The sequence below is a fragment of the Dromaius novaehollandiae genome, chromosome 17, assembly GCF_036370855.1.
Source record: "Dromaius novaehollandiae isolate bDroNov1 chromosome 17, bDroNov1.hap1, whole genome shotgun sequence".
NCBI classification, from domain to species: domain Eukaryota; kingdom Metazoa; phylum Chordata; class Aves; order Casuariiformes; family Dromaiidae; genus Dromaius; species Dromaius novaehollandiae.
In genome coordinates, this window is record NC_088114.1 from 9598164 (window position 1) to 9622010 (window position 23847).

The window sequence follows — 23847 nt, forward strand, 5'->3', positions numbered from 1 at the left end:
ACTAATGTAACCTAATGCTTTTTGTCCTCTTTAAAACAAGAACTTTTAAGAGGAAACTAGATCAGAAGCAAGGTTTAGAGGAAGAGTTAATGCCTTTTATCAGACCTGATGGAAGGACTGCACACTCAGAGCTTGTCACTGTTTCCACACACACACCCCTAAGTGTATCCTCAGCTGATTCAAGTGGAAGATACCACTTCCTGCAAATGCTGCTTTATGTTTTCAAGAAAAACTATAGCACTACCACTTCAAAATTGATGTTAAAGTAGGACTATCTTTCATGCTGTATGTACCAAGTACTTCAGAATAACCTAACATTTCATTGTAGTTTTGAGGCACAGTTCCTAAACAATTATACCAAAACATCTTACACACATTTTATGTAAAGTTTTATGTAGAGGGTTAATGAATACTTGCTGTTCTAGTTCTGATTTGCTGGTGACTTTCTTTCACCATCCCACTCCCTCCTCCAAAATCTCAAACATACAAAACTGCAGTAACTTTATACTGATACACTTAATTACCAGGTTGCCTCTTTCATCATTCACTATAATAGTGATTTGAAATCAACATCATAGGAAAAACAAAATATCAAAATAATGCATCAAAGGCTTAATCACTTGCAGTATGATAGCATTAACTATTACAGTTTTTGTTTGCTTCCACAAGCAATTTCAGGACCTGATAATCAGACAATACAGTCACCTGATGGCTTTAGGGTCTCTAAACACACTCTTACAGAAGATAATAGTAATTAATATTTTCTGTTAGAGCTTTCACCTTTGTGTTTGTCTGGCTGGACTAACCTATCTGATGATATTCTGGTATTTATTTTGACATAATGCCATGGTGCTATTATTGGTACATAATGATAAGGTTACTGAAATTGGTCTGCATCTCTGCCAGCTGCCTTCAAACACTGAAAGCAGTACATCTTTTAATTCATCATTACAGGCTTCTGCACTCAAGCCAGTATTTTAGAGTGGTTTTTAAATGATGACCACTTTTATTAATATTAAAACAACTACTTCAGAATGCATATTTAAGAAATACCCATGGCTTGCAAAACAGCCAGTTACATTGAGTTTCAACCTTCAAAGCATAAGAAACACAAATTACATAGTTAATGACTTTAATGTTGACATTTGCTGTAAACTATTCATATCATATCCCCTTATAAATTGCTAACATTGTGACAGAAAACAAGAGGATTATCCCTTTCAAAGAGTACAAGGACATGCAAGTACTCATTTACATCTGACTTATGTAACTTGTATACAACTGAAACTTGCACTGAAAAAGTAACATCTTATTTTCTGCAGTGTAAAATAATTTTTTCTATGTACACAAACTGCAACATTTGAGTTAGTATCCAAAACAGATTTTCATGTAGAGATACAAAATATTAAAATGCATGCAATGCTTTGAAAGTAAAAAGTAACTGCAGAAGCAACACCAGTATGTTAGTTTTCCATTTTGCATGAGTTTTCAGAGAATCATAATGCTATGACTTAATGCAATGATGCAATAGCTGATACTGAGACACTAACAATATACAAGGAAATATATTTCTAACCTTTTATAATCAAAAGGTTTTCTTTTTTAAACAATCCAGTACCAAAACAATGGTTTCAGCAAAACAATAAAATTAAAATCATGGTGTAGTCTCTAACCCAGAAGGCCTGTATGACTTACTATCTCAAACCTGCTTAAGAAAGCTAAAATAGTGTTCTGTGCAAGTATAGTGAAGCTACTTTGAAAGAGGACCACTTTCTACAAGCACTTTAAGTCCAATACTTTAAGAGGCAAAGAGGGGTGAAATCCACCACATATGGAAAGGACTGAAGTTGGTCATCTCTACAAAATCTACTTACTGATTTCCTGCAGCCCGCAAATTGCTGTAACTGAAAAATCCCAACACTCAGAGCAGTTGGAACAGTACATCTTTGTTAAGTCACCTATGCATGCCCAGGTTTCCAGCTTCAATTCTCAGCAGATCAAAAGCAACTGAAATAGGATGACCTCTTGCATCTCTGGGATGACCAAATTGAAATGCATTAGGGAGATTTCAGTCTTCTTCTCACCGGAAAAATACATTAGAGTATAGATTAAGGATCACAAAAACATGAGCAGTAACTAGGCACAGATTAATGAGACTAGAGAACTTTTAAGCCCCCTTCTCCCTCTCCCCCCTAGGTAGGGCCAGTTGATGTGGAGCACACTCCTACCCCTGAGTCAGAGACTAAGCTTGTCTTGTATTGGCAGCTTTTAGTAAGAAGTCTTAAACATGGACTGGAGTATTGCCAACCTTGCCCTGCTGTATCTGTTCAACAGAGGGAATCCTGGAGAATTAAATCCAATCTGCCACATCTGACAAGTAGTAAATTCACCTGAAAAATCCTATTCTCTGGACTTCTAACAAGACTTCTCAAACACATGCACAAAAAACCTCCATCTTCCATTCAGACTTTTGATTTTAAGTGGTGGGGTCCACCTGCATAGAGGAGCCTGTACAATCAGAATCTACGATAGTATCAGGAACCATCATTATAAACAAAAATCAGTTCCTAAGAACAAGGACATTTTCATATACAAGATATAGGAAGGCCGAACAGAAACAATTCCTGTCTTACACACAAGACAAAATAAGCCCACAAGGAAAAGTAACTATAGATTTCCTAATAAAGTTACCAGACTGCATTCATCAGAATGAAGATTAGGTGGAGCCAGTGTCTTTTTCACATTGCTAGCAACGATGCCAGTAAATGCAGTTCATACTGTGCTGTTCCAAAAGTGAAATATACTGGAAGAGAAATTTTGCTGATCCTGCAATACTTACCTTTTTGCAAAACAACTTATTTTACCACAATATATTTCACTTCTTGAAGTTGTGAAATATTCACAAATTAACAACCTATCCTTCCAGACACTTTACTAATCAAGGCATAAAATATATTTTAGGTATGAAACAGATGTGCACGTATTTCATAACATGTATTTTTAACCTCATGGAAGCTATAATGACCAGATTAACAGAGCTGAGTCACTCTGAAGTCTGCAGTGTACCAGTTTGCACTCAACGATCTGGATGTTGATAGAAACCCTCTCTAGTGTTATTAGAGCAGACAAAATTTTAATCTAAGTGCTATTTAGGTGGTTTGTCATATACAGTACTCACATTTCAGCCACCTTGGACAGTGAGGGAGAGAAGGTGATTCCAGACTAATTGCTATACAGACTTTTGCAGCTCTGCAAAAACTAACCTTTGAACATCAGCAGATAAAGTTTTGCATAGACTGTTTCCCTGGCACCCAGGCATACTGGAGAGGCACATCAAGGCCCAGAGTGGACAGAGGTTTCTGTGCTTCCAAGGAGCACTCCAGATAAAACTACGTAAATTGGAACTGAGACAGCTCTCAAGCATAGAAAATTAAGTAAAACACAATTAAAAATACAATCCACAAGCCAAAAGAATTCATGGGAAAGTTATTTATGTAGGAATGTAAGAAGTGCTGCAAATTCTTTAAGTTTTACTATGTTTAATTGTATTAAGGGCACAATTCAAACTACATCAGCATCCAACAAGATTCTTTCCACTGAGTTCACTAAGATTTCTCTCAGGAGTCTGAGGAATAATTTATGTGCCACAGAGGCATCTGAGATAACATGGATGACTAATTTGGATCTGGCCTGAATTCTGTGCGTATCAAATTAAATACCCAGCTCCCTAAGGAAACATTATAATACAGACTTTATTCACAAATCCTCAGAAGGTTCATGACATCCTACTTCAGGCATCTAATTTAGTCCACCCATAAAGCAGAGAAACAGGTTCTTTTCTAAGTGTCCAGAGAGCTAGATAAGCCTTCCCATTGATTATATTAAGCTTAGATTCCCCATATAGATAGTGAAGTTCAATGCTTATAGTTAAAGCACATGACATCAGTAAGGCTGGGATTTTCTCCCAATTTTGAGTTGCAATAAGCCTCATTCAGCAGAGAAGGATAAATCCATAAAGTTTTAAATGGAGACAGCAGGTGTTAGACACAAAACCAGGCACTGACATTACACATGGACTAAGGTAGAATTAGGCAAAACAACGCATGGGCAGAAAGGAAGCTTAAATCTGTTCACATTAAATTAGGTCTTGTCCAAAATATTTTTGATTATTTTTTGTTAATAAACCAAAGTCTGCTCTCCTCATCTAACCTCTGTCAGTCATCATGACAGCCAAAGATGTCAAGGAGACTCCATGAGCAAGCTCAGATCAGTCTTCTAACATCAAAGGGGTGGCTGATTGCTACAGAAGATAATCGAAGTAGACACATCCTCTGGCTCTATACTACTGTGGAATTCCTAGTCCTGCACTTTAGCATCCATGCAGATTTAAGGCTATGAACCTGTGTTGTCTATAGAAGCACATCTAACCTTTGCATTGTAGAAAATTTAGCTGACTGGTTACTCTTAAAGTCTCAGATTGCTATGTAAGTGTTCTGTTTGTTTGTTTGTTTGTTTAAAGGAAACCTTAGTAAAGACAGACATGGTGACTAAGAGGTCAAATAGAAAGTAGTTCCTCCCTCTGACAGCCCATAAGCTGTATCCTAATTCAAATGAGTATTAATGACCTCCAGGATTTCTTCCCACATAAATTACTGATTACATTCAAAGCTATTTGTACATGGAATGTTCTTGTGGTAAATGCACCTGCGTGTAACACAGGAGATCTGAATTCCTGCCTACTATACAGTTCAAGTGACCTTCAGCAAGTCACTATAATTATCAACCCCGCTACCATCTTAGCAGAAAATTTACAAGGTGGATGCAGCTGCAGTGTGAACATGGGGCTTGTGCAATGGCAAGGAAAAAAAATGGCAGAAGAGGAAACTCAGTGATCATAACTTATTTCTTCTCTTAAACTCTAAATGACATTGGTACCTGTACGACTGAGTTGATCTTGATTCAGTTCTTGGGCAATAACCAGATCTCAAAAGCCTCCTCTATCTTGGAAACACGATGACCTTCAGACTGAAACTGGATTGCACCAGTCACTCACTCCTCAGTAGCATTCTCTGCAATTGGACCTGGGTTGGTGCTGCTGTACAGAGACTGAAGATGCCCTTGCTTGTTCTTGTTGATTTATGGAACAAGGTTACTACTAGGACTGAAAATCCTGCATTTTTAAATATGCTAAATTTATGTATCAGAGTAAGAATTTAAACAACAACTATGTGGGTCAGAATACAAGCCATAATACTTTGCTTTCTATATGCCCTTTCATCCAAATAGATCAAAGCACTTTTCTGGAGTGGATAGTATTTATCTGCCATTTGTGCAGATAAGCGTAAAGGAAAACAAAATTCTGAGCCAGTCACAAGCCTGTTTTCAGTTCATGCATCTCTATGATATGCTACTGTTCAGTTATTAAACTACTCCAGCAAGTCAAACCTAGCTGCTTTTCAAGAGCTATAGCAGTCCTCCTTCGACAGTTACTTTGATTTTCGGTATTTCAGTTTCTCCTAAACTTCTCCAACCACTGACCTTTGTCACCTCTCAATTCTTGCAAGTCATTACACACACTGTTTTAAATTCAAGCCTACATGGTAACAAGCACTGTTTGTTATTCCACAGAATAGCTGTGAACTACAGCTAAGGAAACCGCTGTTCCAATGCCCAAGCTTAATCTAACAGTGCTGGCACTCCGAGATGAGTCAGGAGCATAATCCATATGCAGTTGCACTTACCTCAGCAGAACTGTACATGTCACTCACTACCTTTAAGGTCAGTAGGTACTGACTTAGGTCAGTACCTAAGAGATCCTTAGCAAGTTACACTGCTTTCAAGCACAGCTGTGTTGGTATAGTTGTGTCTACATAACTGCCATTCTAAGATTGCTTTGCCAGTCTAGTATGTGCATAGTGTACCAAGAAAGCACTCAGATTAAGCTGGCATGATGTATTACTGCAGAAAAAGTTTGCAGCTGCCATAGTGCAAGGATAACTGCACAACACATCTGTCATAAATGCTACACCTACAGAAGTGCCAGCCAACATGAGCAGATTCAGGCAGTTCTGCTTCAGACTAAACCTAGCCTGGTCCCACAGCCTGAATGTACATTACCAGTTGGAGTACATTCCTGATGCACCTCTTCCACTGCAGTTTCATCCAAAAGCAATCTATTCCCTGCGTTCTGAGATTGTTCTGCAATGTGAGCCAAAGCACAGTAAATAGGGACTCTCTGAAAAGTCACTTAAGAAGTGCACTATTAATCCAAACTAAAACACTAACGTAGACCCATCTGTAGAAGAGTCCCATTATGCTTGCAAAGGTGGAAAGGGGACTGAGACAAGCTGCAGACAGAAGCAGAATTATAGTCAGGCTTTCCTCTGTTCCCTCCCCCAAAGTGTTCATCACATCATATCCTAACATAACTGCAGAACCAGCTTTCACAAAAATGAAGTAGGAGGAGACCCTTTAAAAACAATACTAACAGCAGTCAGCATAATGCAGAGTTTTCAGACTGAGGTAAAAACAAACAGATGTGCTGAAGAATTTTTTTTTTTTTTTAGGGGACCTAAGCATTCAGTGTGTCTCAGTGGCAGATGGTATGGGTGTTGTGAGGGAGAACTATGCCCCAAGTATTCCTACCTCCCTCAAGTATTTGTTGATGCTAGGGAAAAAGCCTCTTAAGCATTTTTAAAAGTTTGCTTAGTATCCTGGAAAAATATCTGCTCTGAAGAACATGCACAAGTCATCTAAGGGACAGAAGTCCAATGTTATGGCACTGTAAATTCTATAATCATTGTAAGGACAATTACTCTCTAAATGGAAGCCATTCAAATGAGCTACAAACAGATGGATAAATGCATTTGGTTAATACCTTGGCTCTATAGTTATTTTTAATGCCCATTTACAATAAGAGCTAGTACAGGAAAAAAATACCTCTCATTCACCTTTTTCTTGGAAGAGCACATACTTGAGGCAAAAACCTCAGTTACTGAATACTAATTATAACACTGTACCACAAGAAGTGTCACTATTGGTTCCACATTCTCCAGTTTATGACTTAATTTATGTTAGTTAACATCTGAAAAGTGATGTGGTTTCCTCCAAACAGAAGCAATTAATGTGTTTACACAACCTGATAAGTTACTGGCCAAGGTTAGTGCTCTGCCTATAATGGCTAGGCATGTCAGATGAGATCAGTGGAAAACACTTCCTCCGTCACTAGAGACAAGCTTGTAAAACACCCAGTGACATTAGCAGGCATCGCCTTTTTCAGAGGTTGCTAGAATAACAAGCTTATAAAATAGAGTTTCATAAAACCAGTTCAGATTCAGAACATTTTACTGAGAATATTTATGCACATACTATCAAGAATATGCTGGTCTTATTAATTCAGAGTAAGTTGAATGAGGACAAAGAATGCTAAATGCTCACTTAAAAGCTGGCTTATACATATTTTTAAATTCTTTCCCAAGTCACTGTTACATAATTGCAATTGCATAGACCAAGCACATAGTATCATTAGACCCTTGAAATTTCACATTTATTTTAGTAGGTAAGATGTATCCTACATAAAATACTTCCACAGCAGTTATTTCTATACTACTCAAAATAAATTAATAAAGTTCAGATCCCATGCCCATCTAATCTTTTTAGCTTCAGTGGAAGGTAGGGGTGTGTGTGGGTGGGTGGGTGGCAGGGGGGTGTTATTGAAAGAATACATCAATGAATGTAATTTCCAGATCAAAGTCTTTGGGAGAAAAATTAGGGCTTCATCTGCATTTTTATTATGTTTTAACAAAAATAAAAGTTTTGCTGTTGAAACAAATATTTAGTAGGAAATATCGTGATAATTCAGGTTGATATTTAGTGAATATGCAAAGCAAGAAAAAAGACAAAACAGTTACTTGAACATTAAATACATACATGCTGAATAAAGTGTAATTTTACCAATGATACACAGATTATGGTTATCTTTATACTCACCCTTTTAAATTTAATGCCTTTATTGAAGTCAGTATCACGGATTCTTCAGCTTTGCAGTCCTACTTGCTGATTATTTTACTTTTGTTTCCATATCTTGTGTTACAACCACTTAAAACACACACACTCCAGCTATACATTACAAAATTCTTACCTAAAGTGACTCTTTGGCACAGCTGAATGCAGAGTACATTAGAATAGATATCCCATTTTAAAGATTAATCTGAATTCTTTGCCAATTTTCTTACAGATATAAAAAAGCCATAACAGTAGTTGAATCAAGCCATACAACACCATGTTTAGAATAAAAATCTAAGTATCAATAAGTATTCCTGATGTCATCCAGATGTCTTAGAGCTATACTATCCATCTTTGTCTACTTGTAAAATAGCCACTCCATTTCCACTCAGGCTTTTACAGATCATCTTCAAAACATCTTTCAATATAAGAGACTTTCTTCATTATATTTATTCTCTGCCAAATTAAGTACGACCTTCTCCCCAGCCTCATTTCTCCAACTACTGGATCTGTTTTTAGCTTGCATTTGTTTTGTTCCATTTATTTTTCTAGTGCATAGACACCAAAAATGTTACGTGAATCTGTACATAGCTTGCCTTTACTCCTTCATATTGCCATAACTGTCTTAAATAGGTTCTAATTCTTGCCTAGCCTACCCTAATATCAAAGTTCGCATTAAACATTATTTTTCTCCCTCATGCATGATCTTTAGTGCAATGTTCAGTCCTTATCTCTTATTTTAAAAGATAAGGTAGATTTGAGTACTTTAATGTGATACTGCTTTTTCACTCAGTTTTAGTTCTTGATGCAGAATGTTCCAGAGATAGTAGCTTAATATATTCACATTACAGAATGAGCTATATTCAACACTTTCTTCACTCTGCTCATCTTAAGCTAAATTTCACAGCATGAGTCACACTGATGGGTTGTGTAACTCAGTTAATTCTATTGCTTTTACAGTTGATTACAATACAGATTCTATTCTCACCAAGTCAAGAGCATTTCCTAAGTTCCCAAAAGCTAAAGACCTCTCTGCAGAAAATGAATCAGAAGAACAACACAAGTTGTGTTACATGAATCTGTATGATATGGAACTAATTCCTAGTAGTTAAAAAACTTCCTTATTTATGTGGAATGCTAAGCCATAAATGCCCATTATTCAAGTTCTTTAGGCTAAATGTGAAGTGTAAGATGCTTAATTATTGTCTTATCATTGCTTTGTATTTCAAGGATTCATTTTGAAATGACTTATTTCCTTATGATAACACGAAAACAATACTCAAAGTCCTTTCAGTATTTTGTCTCAACATTCAGTTTGGTAATATTTAATTTTTAACAACAACTATCAGTTAAATCCTGATCATACTGGGAAGTTTAAGACTAGTTCAACCTCTGGACTAAGTTGTTCTTTCAGTAAAACTACTGAAAACAGTCAGTGAGACAAGACAACTACATCTCTACAACAAATTTCCAGGTATGCAGAACAATAAGGTAGTCTCAGCTAGTGTAACAAAAAAGTCAAGTCCGCCTAAGAGCCCGAATTTTTTTTTTACAGTGAACTTGGATTCTTTCCCTTTGATAGAATTTTGTAAGGCATTTTGTTTGCTTTTCCACTAAGGAAGCACTGCTTTTGCTTTTTCCCATTATTTGTTGCATCTCTGCTGTGATTATTTCTGCTTTCTTGTGAACCTGAACACCTCAAAGTAATTTTAACATATTTATCATTAAACTCATTTCTAAAGGTCCTCAGTTATTATCCTCTTTGTTTGCCACAAACATTTCTTGATGCAAACCCCTGATTTCAAGACCAGTAATCCAGACCAAACATTTCTTGCTGCATAGCGAAGAACTGGTAGTGACAGCTTCAGAGGTCTATTCATTAATAATCTTTTTTTATTGGGATTTGGGATTCCTCCTGTGGGTTTTAGTTGGGTTGCCACCTTAACAGTAAGTGCAGGACCATTCCAGTGGCTGGTCTTCTCTAAGTAACTGTCAGTTTGAGAAGGATGCTGTGCAGAGTTTTAAAACAAACACACCCTCCATCATTTTGCAGGCAAGAATACGCCAGCTCCTCTTCCTTTAATATCTGAATGTGCCAAGCAAGCTTTTAAATTTTGAAGGATCCACTCCAGTCTGCAAGGGAGAAGGCAGATTCTTGAGTACCTTGAGGTCATGGCAGGAGAGGGATGCTTGAGACACTGTTACAGACACTGGATGTTTGATAACTTGTTTTCTGCCTGATCTGGCTCTGCTTGGAACAGATCCAGTCAGAGGTAGTGACAAGAGAGGACAGTTGCCTGTGATCAGGGAGGTGGGGGGGCACCTATTCATCAGAAGTTGGAGGCTATTTCAAAGGATTGATCCCTATGACTTAGTCTGTGAACATTCCATTGTTTACTAACCTGAAAAACAAAGCAAAACACCCAAACCCTGGATACCAGCCTTAGAAAGAAATATTTACTCATTTCTTACCACAATTCACAATGGAGAGAGTAAGTACAGCAAGAAAATAGAGACACTGAAGAAAACAGAGAAATACAGCACTCAAAAAAAGAAAATAAATACCAAGAGCTGAAGTCATTGCAAGGCTCTATCATTTCTAGTCTCATGATCAGAAAGATTTTACCTCATCTCATTGCACAGGTACAGACACATTAACATTCACATCTGCACAAACGCACAATTTATTACTGTGACAAAGACTGGTCAGAATGACTCTATTCTGATTCTAGCTTTGAACACGCATGTAAATAACAATTATGAAATCACTTTAAGGGAAAAAATGGAATTGAACAGTTAAAAAATATTTTAGAACTCCTTCCATTACCATTTTAGCAGAAAAAGTGAGTCAGGAGAAAAAGCTCTTGCAAATTTAGAATTTTAAAAGTATGTTCTATATAAGCAATCTTACTAAAATGTCATACAATAGTTTCCTTTATAGTTTTAAAGCTGATATTTAAAATTTCCTTTTATTTAAAAAAGCACCTTTATAAAAATAAAACACTTTCCTTATTAATGTTAGCTACAACTGACTTTTTCCAGTGGATTCATTGCAACTATAATTATCACAGCAAACATCAGCTTATGCACTTTTTTTGATACCTGATCATTTCTATGGGAAAGCACAACTTATCTACACTGCAGGCCTCATTCTGTTCCCACTGAAGCCAATAACAAAACTCCCGTAACACCTTCAAAAGAAGTTAGTTCACTTTATTAAGCAATACTTACAACGCTATACTCTGACATAATAAGAGAACACTGGAGGTTTGGGTTCTTTAGGGTTTTTTTGTTTTTGTGGGGGAAAAAGCAAATCCTAGGATTTAGAATTTTGATTTAAGCACAGAAAATTACACTAGAATCAGCTGTTTTCACACCTAAGGTCTGACTTGCTTCTCTTTTGCCTATATAGAAAGATGAGGGATAAGTATTCACTATTACAGACTACTGTAAGAACTAAGGCTTATAAAATGGTTTCAGTGTGAAAGAACATACAAGCATTTTACTTATCATTCAGGTAATATGCTTAAGAAGTATGTTTTGTTCAAATGCACACTGGCATTTTTTTATTAAGATACAAAAAAGGTTGATATGCAAACTGAGCAAATTGAAGCTGAGTTTTATTTTTAAATATGCACTTGTCAAAGTCAAATTTAAGACAGCAATAGCTATTTCTTTGCAACTCAAATTAATAGCTTTTTTACTCATACAAATATACAGTGTAAACAGTCAAGAAAAGGACTATTTCCTACAGCTCAGGAAGTATCCAGGTGACTCCTAGTTTTAAACCAAGCACACCCCCAACAAGACAAACATGATAAAGCTTGTATTAACAATCTCAGAATCAAGGTGGTCAAAAAGTCATTTATATGTCCTGAATCAAGAAAGCACTTAAGTGCCTGCAACTAGACATGGAAGTAGCCCTGGTATCTAGAAGTTATTTCAATATGCAAAAGAAATCATCAGATGAATGGTGCTTTGGCATCTCCTGGCAGTTAGAAGCCTGGGAATGGCCTTTCACAGTAATCCCTTACTTCAACGGGAAGCCTAATTTACCTCTCCCCTCAGTACACAGACACACCCATGCAAAGGAGCAAGAAGGCTGGAATACACAGACTTGAATACAGAAAAAGGCGCATACATCTGTAGACTGTATCAGAAATGCTGCTACTTTGTAATCATTACTTCATAATGGGAGAACTGCAGAATACATTCAGCAAGTAGGAGAGAAAAGAATTGTGATCCATTACCAATTTAAGATTTAGCACTCAAAATAGGTCAAAACAGAATAGCAGCAGCAAAATAACTTAGGTAAAGATATCTTGATATTAGCTAGTCTATCACCTACCACTAGCACTAAATAATCAGGAAAAGTATGCATTTAAATAGGTTTATAATTCACAGTTGTTAGAACAGCAGAAGTGCATCTTAATACCCAACTTTTTCAGCAATAATGTCACTTTACAACAAATATCTATTTTACTAAAAAAATATGAGCAGTCACTCCAGCTTCTGACATGTTATACTAATGAAGAAAAAGCCAAAGTTGCACACTTACAGAAAAGCCTGATAAATGTAAACTTCATATTCAGTCTCTTTGCAAATACATATCTAGTCCTTATCTGCCTGCTGGGGAAGAAAAAAGAAAACTAATATTGCTAGTTAGACTACCAGAAAACAAGATGTCACAATACAGACCATTTTATTCCCTTCAAAAATAAACCAATCCACTTCCATGATTTTTTAGTTTCTACTGAAATAAACTGAACAGACATTGAACTTCAATTTCATATCTACTCTCAAATCAAGTTTTAGGAAAAAGGTATATTGCTGTACGATTTATAAGAAAAACAAACTTAAAGAAATCTCTCCCCCCCAAGGCAAAACACTGTACCATGGCATAGCTGAAAAGTTTAAGTGTTATTAAAGCATTTAATGCTGCAAAGGTAACATACATTCATTTACTGCACATAGGCATCAGCCTTACAATCCTAAAATTATATGTTGAAGGAAAAGCAAAAATTTTTAAAGCCTTCAGATAGAACAATAAAAGCAGCAAATATATTTGTATATATTTCCTGTGAACTAGGAAGTGTTAAGGTTCTCTTTAAAGCAACTTTAAAGAAAGAAAGGCAATCACTTCTGTCATGGGCAAAGCCTTAGAAGCAGAGTGATAGAATAGCCAGCCTCATGGTCCTTTCTGACCCTGTTTTTCATGACTTCTCAACACTAGTTCAAGGCATCATATCATATGGTTGTTTCAGTACATGAAGTGATTAGAAATGGCTATATAGAACTGTCTAGCTGATTTTCTTTATCCTCTATGTGCAAAAGCAAAATCAATAATTTTTAGATAGAACTACATTCTGAAACTTAGCTCAACACAGATTCTCCAGGAAGCTGCATACATCTTCAGCTCCAGCTGAAGTCAAAAGAAATTAATGGTATGCAAGAATGTCATAGAATCAGACCCAGAAGTATCAACACTGACACTTTTCATTGATACTTACAATTTTGAGCTAGGAAGCTAAATCAAAAAGTCACACATTCAGAAGTGTTTTTACACAAGTCATTATGTAGTGTAAAAACACTTTCCTTTCTTGGTTTTATGCAAAGTATTTGGGAACCTGATAGGGTGTGCTACTGGTTTAAATAAGCTTTTGCTTTCCTTGCTATTTGTTGCTTCTGGAGCCTGGCACAAAACATTTACTGGAGTATAATGGCTTGTTCTCTCATTGCTTTTATTACAATCCATTCAAAGGGAAAGTTGTTAAATCTGTAGTTTGAATTCATAGGTGTTTGTTTTCCACTGGTTGACATCTGCATTGATCATGTTGCGCTCTGTGAAAGTAACCTCTCCTTCTGAATCAATGAGAATGACTGTGTTAGTCCTGAAACAACATAAAGGTAGAAGGTTAAACCTTGTGTCTGTTACATGTTCACAGAGTCCCCCAATACCACCCTGACATTAACTCATTTCTCTTGACCACATCACTGCACTAAGCAGGGCAGAAATCACCCAGGCAAGTTCAAATGGGCATTTTCAGTCTCTTGCTCTCACTCCCTGTTGCACTTCAGGAAACCCAAATACAAAGCTGCACATTTACAAAGAGTATGATAAAAAGGTTAAATTTTTGTTAGTTCCAAATGTGTTCAAGTTGGATGTAGCATGAAAATAAGTTTCACCTGATGGCATGCACAAACTCATGGTTATTTACATCAGAATTACTCCTTCATTTTTCCTTTCAGATCACGTCCATTAAGATCCAAACATCATTAATTGTTATCTCAGGACACCAATGCGATCACACAAACTTTTCTCTCTCTTTAGGAACATGTATTTCTAAATAGGAAATTACTTTAAAGAAAAGCAGAATAGAAATTCATGCATCTATACCACTTTGTCAGCAAATTTTCTACATATAAGCTGCCATTTTTCTATGGACAATTCAGTATTCTGGCAGAAACGGATGACTAGCAGGAAGTATTAAGCTTTCCACCATCCTGACTTGGTGGTCTCCAAGTCATAGTTCTTCACACATAAAGGGTTCAATTTCCTAAGAATATTGAGGCTTAATTAACAACCTCTATTCATTAAATCATGTAGCTAACTGAAAGTTAGCCTAAAAGTGTAAGCATATAATTATAACAGCAGGAAACATTTGAAATGCAATGCTAATGCACCAGTAAAAGATCAGTATTTCTACCAAGTTATCACAGGAATAACGCTATTTCCTTTGAAATAAGTAGACTGCAACCTGTGAAACAAGCAGAGGGAAACATTCGCTTATTTTAAGGCTTCAGTATACTAAAATTAATGTTTTTTTACATACATTTTACAAAGATGCTCAGTTTTTGCAGTGGTTTCTTTGCCAGAATGCCAGCTTAAAAATACTTACTGAAATGAGTGCTCTCTGCTTAACTGATTTTCATCTATACAATGGGAATGCTATGGTTAACTAGTACAACCACTGCCTGACAAAGTCATTGGCAGTCCTTTAAAGCATGAATTCCCTCTCAGCAGCAACTGGTTGATCTATAATTCTGACCTGCTAGGGAGTAAATGCAAGATGCATCTATTATTCTCATCTTACAGTTCTAGCAGAACAGTCTGGGCAGAAAGTGAGAATCTCTCAGAACAGCAGCACCAGTTAGGAGAAAATGAAAATACATGTTCTTTTGAACAAGAATAATAGGTTTTTAATATATGAAAACAGCACCTAGATATTAAAACAATATGCCTAAAAGCAGCCTCTAATATAGCTAGCTATGCAGATGACACTATTCTGTCTCTTGGAAAAGAAATCTCTTCTGCAACTGCTCAGATATTAAAGGTAGCTAGGAATATCTGGCTTTTTTGTTAAACAGTTTTGATGCTTTCTGTGTTTTGGTACGACACAAATTAGAGGTGGTCAAGATCTTCTAGTATATGGGGAACCAGGGCCTCAGTCTGATAATGTGCAGGCAATAGCTGAAAGACCCTGCCATTCCTTCAAACAGGACAATCCAGAGATGACAAAAGTAGCCAACAAGCTGCTTGTGGAAATATAAAATGTCCCTGTAGTTTGCGTATCACATGACAACACTCACTGCTTAAAGTAATTCAGTGTTGAGGATATAGGAGAAAGTGAAAGAAATAAGAAAGGGAAGACAACATGGTTGAGGAGGTTTCTGTATGGCTTTCAGAGAAATGAGTATGAGTAAACAAGAACATTAACTTCAAAAAAATTAGCTAGAAGAAATGGAACAGTAAAAATCCTTTGCATTTTAGAATTGTATTATATTGTCCTAGACAAACTGGAGCTGCCATACTCCCCCAAAAATAAACTATAATGCAGCTAGTGCTGAGCATTTTAAGCACAATCTAATACACCACAATATCATACAAGGAAGCACTTTAGTAAATTATGCTTAATATCTGAGTAAATTTAAAGCAGTCACTAGAGAGCTAACATTTATGGCAGCATAATTTTGATGAGATGTTTTGATCTAGTACATGTCCATTTCTGACTGTAAAATTGTACCTTGTTCCATAGCCAGGGCATCGAACACAAACAGCTGCATATTTATTTAATATAGGACGTATGTAATCCCTCCCTTGGTCTTCAATCGCAGGATCTGGTAATTGACTGTAAAAAATATTATTATTATTGTTTTCACATTAACACATTTCCCCCTCTTGCGCTAGGCTGTATATTAACTGAATGGTAAACAACAGTGGTAAGAGCAAAAAGGAAAAAATTGTGAATTTTATTTGAGACTGAAATATGAAGAGGACCAAAGATAAAATGGCTTGTCAGCTCTTTTCCACAGAGAATCTTTCAAGGTCTTGAATTTTCATCTCATTGTAAGAAATATTTTTCATATCTTGGCAGGTTTTTCACCTTCATTGTTATTTCTTCCCTTCTGTATTCTACTTCCCCTAAGGTCTTGGATAAAACTTTCATGATCAAGTAATTTGAGGCACATTATATAAAAGTAAGCATTCTTCTAGTGAGACTCCAGCTTTTCGTGTGCATGTATGTGCTGAACAAAGACCTTTTCTTCCTGCAAGCTTATTTGGAATACCTGGAAAATACGTCTTAACATTTCTTGACAGATATCCCTATCAAAGCCTGGAAGGTATTTAGAAACATAACCTACCATGCAATAAAGTGTATCAAACTTCATTTGCTTTAATTAAATAGGTATCAGCACCCCCACAGAAGAAATGCTAAGGTCATAGGGGTTACTGCAGCAGTCTTACACCCCTGACTTTCCATTCAGATCACCAAAATACAGTGAAGCTTCCTACTTCAAAAATTAAAGATTCTAATCTTACAGTCCAATTTAGCTAACTAGCACAATAGCAGGTTCTTCGCTTTGATTTTAACTCTCTTCCACCTCCAAGAGATGACCATGTTTCTGCCTCCTAGAACAGACCCAAATGTATCCATTGCCGTTAAAACAGAAATGGCCAAGTTCAGCAGCCTATCAGCTGTACAGAAAATGCCAGGGAAGACAGTACAACCAACTGATTGATTCAGCCCCACTTTCAGAGTACCCCCATCAGAGGAGACCAATTTGACATACTGTAAGTGACCTTTAAACCCAGCTACATTCACTTTCCTTATTGCTGTGATGGAAGAGAGAATCTGTGGTTGCATGTCTGAGGAAGCAAGCAAAGATCACTGCACTTTCAATGTGAACAGAGCAACTAAGCTCTTCTCACTTTCGTACTGGGCACATAGCTGGAGCATATCACAACATCATGGAGAAGGCACACGGTGTGGGAGACTTCAGCCTGTGAGAACTATCAAACTGTCTCCCACTCCACCACTGGTACCCCTTGTGTTCTCTACACAACAGGCCCCCTTCCAGCTTATGGTCCAAAGCAGTTTTAAGGAGACAAAGAAGCTGCAGTGCTTCCCTGGCACTATAGTCAAAGGTAGGTCTGAAGCGGGATAGAGGGGCTAGGGGACAAAAGCCTGCATCTAGTAGGAAGGAAGGGAATTCTAAGAGTAAACCAACCATTGTATCCACTTAATTCTTGTAACATACACAAAGTGATCACAAAGTAACATGCAATAAAATATTTTTAGAATGTTCACCAAGTTAGTGCATACAAGCACATTCAGTATTTATTATAAAAGATCATTTGCTCCTGAAGTCTGCACTGGAAAAATTACAGTAGTTGATTTTAAATTAGCTTTAGATACTGCTTTTTGTAAGTAAATATTTTCATTTTATAGCACTCAAATGATTTTAGATGCAATCATATTGAATCACTGAGCATTAAGGGAAGATTTGGACTGTATTGTATCCTATACAATTTTGTTTTTTACTGGTAAAGAGTAGAGCGTAACAATTTTTTTGAAAAGCAGTTGTACTTTTGAACTGGTCCTATTTCAAAAAAAGCAATTAAAATTGCTTAACAGACTTGCCAACTACTACTCAATGCTCAGATTCCTAAATTCTTACATAAACATATATTTTGTGGCATTTTTCAAAGCTTCAAACACAAGAGTGTTGGCACTAAATCAACTAAAAAAAAATCTATGTACAAAAAACAGCTTTGCTGCTCCTCTGATGGTAGGTACAATTACAAAGGTCCTACTGATTGCACACAGCATCTCTTCTGCCTGACTCTCCTGTTTGACAGGCCAAAGTCAGGCTAAATAATAAAGTTAGTGGGCAGTGAACTCAGAGCACATCACTTCCTTTACACAGCACCTCCTTTACCCCACTCCATGCCTGGACATTTACATGATAATTGCATTTACTTCTAGCCATCTGATTTATGAGCTTAGGTTCACTGTGTAGCCAATGATGAGTGCAGAAACCTTATTTAGGTACTCCAACTTATCCTTTTGGAAGTTCCTTGACCACAGAGGCCTAAAGTTAAACTGGAAATATTCCCTTATATTTTTCCCCCCACTTAGTCTGAAATAACTATACTTTTGAGAAAGGTAGCTGGTTCTCCTCCTTTGAAAACAGTTTATTTCCTCACTCTCAGCATCTACCCAGAGCAGCAGTGTAGCTAGCAGCTACTAACACAAACCTGCTTTTGTAAACAAGCACTTACTGTGTGTGCAGTAAGAAACAAGCTTTACCCAGAGTCAGGCTCCATAAACCTTGCAGCAAGCAACTTACCCATCCTTTGCCTTGCACTCATTACTCTCACCATGAGAAGGGCAATCTTCAAGAAAAAAGGGCACAGAAATCAGTACACAATTTATGAGTACCAAGTCTGCAGTAGTGTGTCTGCTGTTTAAAAATCAATATTGTTGAAATGCAGTCTCTGAAGAAAAAGTACTAACTTTGCCCTTCATTACCTAGGTTTAAGTCAATTAGTGTAAGGCAAATTTTTTTTTCCTCCACTCAAAATAGTTTAAGTGAAAATTTTGAATTGGTCACATTGCATTTTAAATAAACTCTTGGTATCATGGTCTTACGGCTCTTGATTATTCATGACTGTAAGGAGCTCCTGTACCAAGTCTTCTTTGGTAAGGTCTTGACTTCTGTTGATCACGTCTGTGAAAAGCTGCTTCCCATATTGAAGTTTCTTCCATGGTGTATCCAACAAAGAATTACTCAGTCCATGTATTCCTATATATTTAAAAAAAAAAAGGCTGATCTCTGGGGCAGGTTAAAAGATGCAAATGTACTACTTATTAAGCATTTCTCTGGACCAAAGTTTACATACATGCTATGCAAAAAAATAAATAATTTCATAATTATCTTATCCTACACAGTAGGAGTTGAAAAAATAAACGCTATCATCGTGAATCCCTTAAGATAATTTGCTTACTCATCCCATTGCCAAACTTCATTTTGACTCAAGCATGAGGTCATTACACTATGTATCAAAAAGCAGTAAGTGATAAGTACAATCCCCACACCTCCTTCTACCCAGGAGTGTAACTTAATGAAATAACCTATTTCTCAACTGTATTGGAACACTACTTCCAACAGTTCTATGAGGGGGGAAAAAACAAGAACCCCCTACTTTAGAGCATTGTTGCTCTAAGGTTACTAAAATTGGCTGAATCCTAGGGGTTTGTTTTAACCACTGTTATTCACACAATACATGCCAGGATGTGCAATCAGGTAAAGTAAAGATGCTTTTTTTTTTTTTTTTTTTTTTTTTTTTTTTTTTTTAATTCCAGAGCACATCACTAATAAGAAACATTAGGGCATTATATAACCTAAACAGAAAATAACTCTTATAATCATGATAATGTTGGTTTTATTTCTGCAAAGTAACTCTGATCCTTCAAGCTTTACATGTGCCAAAATAACAGCAGTCTGTAATAAGGTGATTATATGGTAAGTTTTAGATTTAAAAGCAATAAAGTGTTTACAGACCAGTCCCCCCATGGACCACTTCTAGCTACATACATCCTGAATAATTTTCAGGAAGAAAAAAAAAATCAATTTAGTCAGAAAGGATGTTATGGTGATTCAGTTTTCAGGTACATATTTCAAATTTTAATGCAATCCAAATTACTCCCCAGCTAACCTTTTATCAGTAGGTGTGCTATAAAACACATGGCCCATTCCTAGACAAGAGACCAGAGCATGCCTGCATCTCATATTAGGCTGTGCTTAAGCATTCCTCTGCACTAACATTGAGTAGTATTACAGTTTTATTATAATCCATATTTGGAGTAATTACTTTTAACTTCTGTTTTGGTACATTAGGAAAAAAAGTACAGAATTTTTGCAGTCCAATCTTTTCCAACTTATATTAATGACATTTTTCTGTCTCATATTATTCTTAAGAAACACTGCAAAGCGACATTCGATGATGACAGCAATGAGTTTTTTCTTTAGTTGTGCCCTGTATATCCTGGCCACAATGCAAGAGAATAGGCACAGAGATTACCAAAACCCAGCTCTCCCTTAGGCAGCCATATACACAGAAAAGGAATTTTGTTGGAGCACAGAGATCAGAAATACCTGCTAGAGTCTGCAGATACCTAATATTTGTGGTTCAGTTTCTCATTACCCCATTAAAGTACTGTTTTTCCACCTGCACAACGCATGAGGACTTCATGCTCCAAGACTGAAGATTCTAGGTTTCTTCCTAAAACAGTTGTACCACACTACTTGTATAGGGGTTTTAAAAACTGCTATTAAATGTAGTGCTCTTTTGGACAGTAGCTTGACAGGTATGGCCAGAAGGAATAAGTGAGGCATTGCGCAACTTTTTTTCTAAATACTGATCCTTAATGTCTGTTGATCTGCATCTCTGCACCCTAAGAAAAGCATGCCAAACTGTACTACAAAACCACTGTCCAATCTCACATCATATGAAAGAAAAAGGATAAACAAGTGGCCAGACCTTTTTCTAAATGTCTGGATCGAAACCTGTTTTGAGTTCACTGCTGTACAAGATCTAACAGCTGTTTCCAAGGATTTATGCTGTAATTGCTACCGCAACTATTTGCCTATTGGCAGTAACATTTTGACAGTTAACCTAAAGCAAGCAGAATAAGCCATTATCATCAACACATCCTTTGTAGGAACTGTTGTCAAGCAGCTACACTGCTCAATGTTCTGTGTGTCCTTGTCCATTTAAAGGGGCTTTTCAGTGACAAGTTCTGGAGTACTGCTTTATGCAGTCAGCTAGCAAAGAACTAGATTTTATATATTTTAAATCAATTCACCTGGTAAGACAGATGAAACAGGGCTTTTTCTTCCTTTTAAAACCAACTCTGTCTCTATGGAAGCATGGTCTCACTATGCCTTTAACATTGCAGGGAAAGGAGAGTCAGGGTCAAGCCCACAAAGCTTTGAAAATAATACTCATCAGGACACACTCCTGTCCTTCAGTCATTTTCTTAGGTAACACCCCACTAATTGCAACATGGGTACACCTGTGGAGCTAGTTTTTGTTTGTTTTTACCAACTAGTAAATCTTTAGTGAAATCAGTAAGTACTTAAATGAATTTAAGGACATTTTACTTACTTTTGAAGAATGTAATGGAAAAAATTAGTGAAGACAATACATGTTTAAACAGCTAAATTACTAGAAAAATACAGCTACATTCTAATTCCTTTAAAATAACATATTGTAAAGCAATATTCAGACCTTTCTGAAGTAATCCTACCAGGATTTAGGAAAACAGGTTCCGGTTCTCCTTTGTTTCCATAGTAGCAAATTACATCTCCTTTGGTGGTACTGAAAAATATAAGTTCTCCTTGAAAACATCAGCTTCTCTATTTGATTACACTCTAATTTCATGCAATCTTCAAACACATCAAGATGCTTGCCCTACTGTTGCTACTATGATTCCACAGTCCAGAGATTAATTGATGAGTTATATTGCTCTCCTCCCCTCTCAAAATACAGTACTAGCTGTACCACTATCAAATGGTACTATTAATTTAAAATACATCACTAATAAAATCCAAAAAAAAAAATCCAGAACTACTGCATGGAAAGCAGCCCAGTTCAGAGAAAAAACCTGTATGCTTTAAATGAGTAGAGATTTACACTTCAAAAGAAGTTCCACCCATTCCCCCTCAAGATGTAAGAGAATAATCTGTTACAGCAAATAACCTTTTCCATCATCACCTCTTTTGAATCTCTTCTCTTACCACATTCTAAGGTTGGCCACTGTAGCAATTTTATTTGACAAAAGTAAATTTTTAGGTCCATTTATTTAAATGTAGTAGGACATGAAATGGGTCCCTTAATGACTGACATGCATCTTCAGGCTGTTTTCAATTAACTGTGATACAAAGTAACTGCATCTGTAAGCAAATTGTAGCTACTGGCTGTAGCTCTTTCTCTCTCATGCATGCACAGTTGAGCAGGAGGGATCTGAGATGATGTTCCAGACAGGAATTCAAAGACAGCTTCCAATATTGCAAATGATAACTCTTACTTGGAAGAGATGAGATCAGCATATCTGCATAGCATGCAGGCTTCTCCCCGAGAGGGAATTTTTAAATAGCCTCACAGACATTGGCTACACATCAAGTCAACTGATAAGAAAATCAAGCAAGTCAGTAAGACTTGGTGTTTTGTGGCAAACAAAGAAAAAAAATCATGAATTGCCATTAGATGGCTCTCTCAACATCCTTCAATACAATCTGCTGACGCACAGTAGTGAGTCCTCAAACTGCTGTTAGTTTATTTGCTAGGACACAGCCATGAGATCATATCATTCTGTATTTCGGTCTAGTGACATACCTACTTACAGTGGAAAAAAACATTTTAGTCACCTAATGCTTTCTGACTTTAGTCCATCTTTTAGTTTATTGTCTATGCAAGTCCCAACCTGCAGTTCCTGAGACAGTAGTCTCTGAATTAAAAAGAAAACACCACAAACTCACAGTTAAGATTGAATTTGCATTGAGCAGCATTAAACACAATAGAGCAGCCATTTCCAGTTCCTCTTTTTTTCATGGGATAAAGATATATCTGTGATTTGATGCAGATAAGAACATGTAGAATGCAGTCTCATTAATGATGTGCTAGAATTTAAATTGCCATGCTTAAGTTAGCATCTGAACCTAAACAACAAGCGAAATAGTTCATGATTTAGCTGATTATATTCTTCTCAAAGAGGTGTTCTGAAAAATGTTCCACAGTATTTCTCAAGACAGCCAAATGAAAAGGGAAATTCTAACTCCTTATAAGACAAAAAAGGCAATAGGAAGAATACAAAAGGAGTCAAGAAACCTGCCTCTCCTCCTTTGTGCCCCTCTTCTTCCTCCCAAACCCATGAGGCTTTTCTGGTACCTTACCGAAAGATATCCAAGTTGTTCAGCATATTTAGAAGACAGTAATTATGGCAGGTGGGATTTGTATGTTGTTGCTTTTTCATTAAGTATTATTTAAGAAGCTCTCAGTTATCTAATTTTCTCTTACTGTGTATGTGGGTATGTACACACACACGCACCCCCCGCCATTAAAAGAAATGTAGCATATGCCCTCATTTTGTGAGCTGTCCTCTAGTGGTTTAAAGACATTTACTTTCCTTATCTTTTTCTTTTTGACATTAAGGTCCTTGTTCAGATCTACCTTATGCTGATCAAGACTCTTTACTGATCACTCCAATTCTCCAGACAACTGCCTGCATCAGAATCACAACTAAGATGCTTCTAGCTTCAGCAGGACACAATTGATCACTCCTTTCCTGTTACAGTACTAGTTCATACTTACTGCCTGCATAGCGTGCATCACTAAAGATTTTTACTGATTTCTACTATAGTTCTCCTATGAATGTATTACTTGTGATACATGCTAAATTAAAGTTTATTTTGAATTTTTAATATTTTTCCTACTTGTCTATTCTAAAAAAATAGGAAATATTCTGAACAGTTTCAAATCAAATTCTCCAGAAGTTA

At 36.6% G+C, this 23847-nt stretch overlaps 1 protein-coding gene across 4 annotated transcripts in view; it reads right to left on the reverse strand.

The window, feature by feature from the left end:
* Window positions 1-11192: 11192 nt before the first annotated feature.
* TANGO2 (transport and golgi organization 2 homolog) overlaps window positions 11193-23847 on the reverse strand; it is a 44970-nt gene continuing 32315 nt past the window's right edge. For all 4 annotated transcript variants that reach the window (XM_064522113.1, XM_064522111.1, XM_026106854.2 and 1 more), the window contains 4 exons: window positions 21600-21670; window positions 18939-19092; window positions 16029-16133; window positions 11193-13895 (listed from right to left, as the gene is read on the reverse strand). In XM_064522113.1, the coding sequence (XP_064378183.1) occupies window positions 13775-13895; window positions 16029-16133; window positions 18939-19092; window positions 21600-21670 (451 nt within the window). In that variant the 3' untranslated portion in view covers window positions 11193-13774. The remainder of the gene's footprint in view (window positions 13896-16028; window positions 16134-18938; window positions 19093-21599; window positions 21671-23847) is intronic.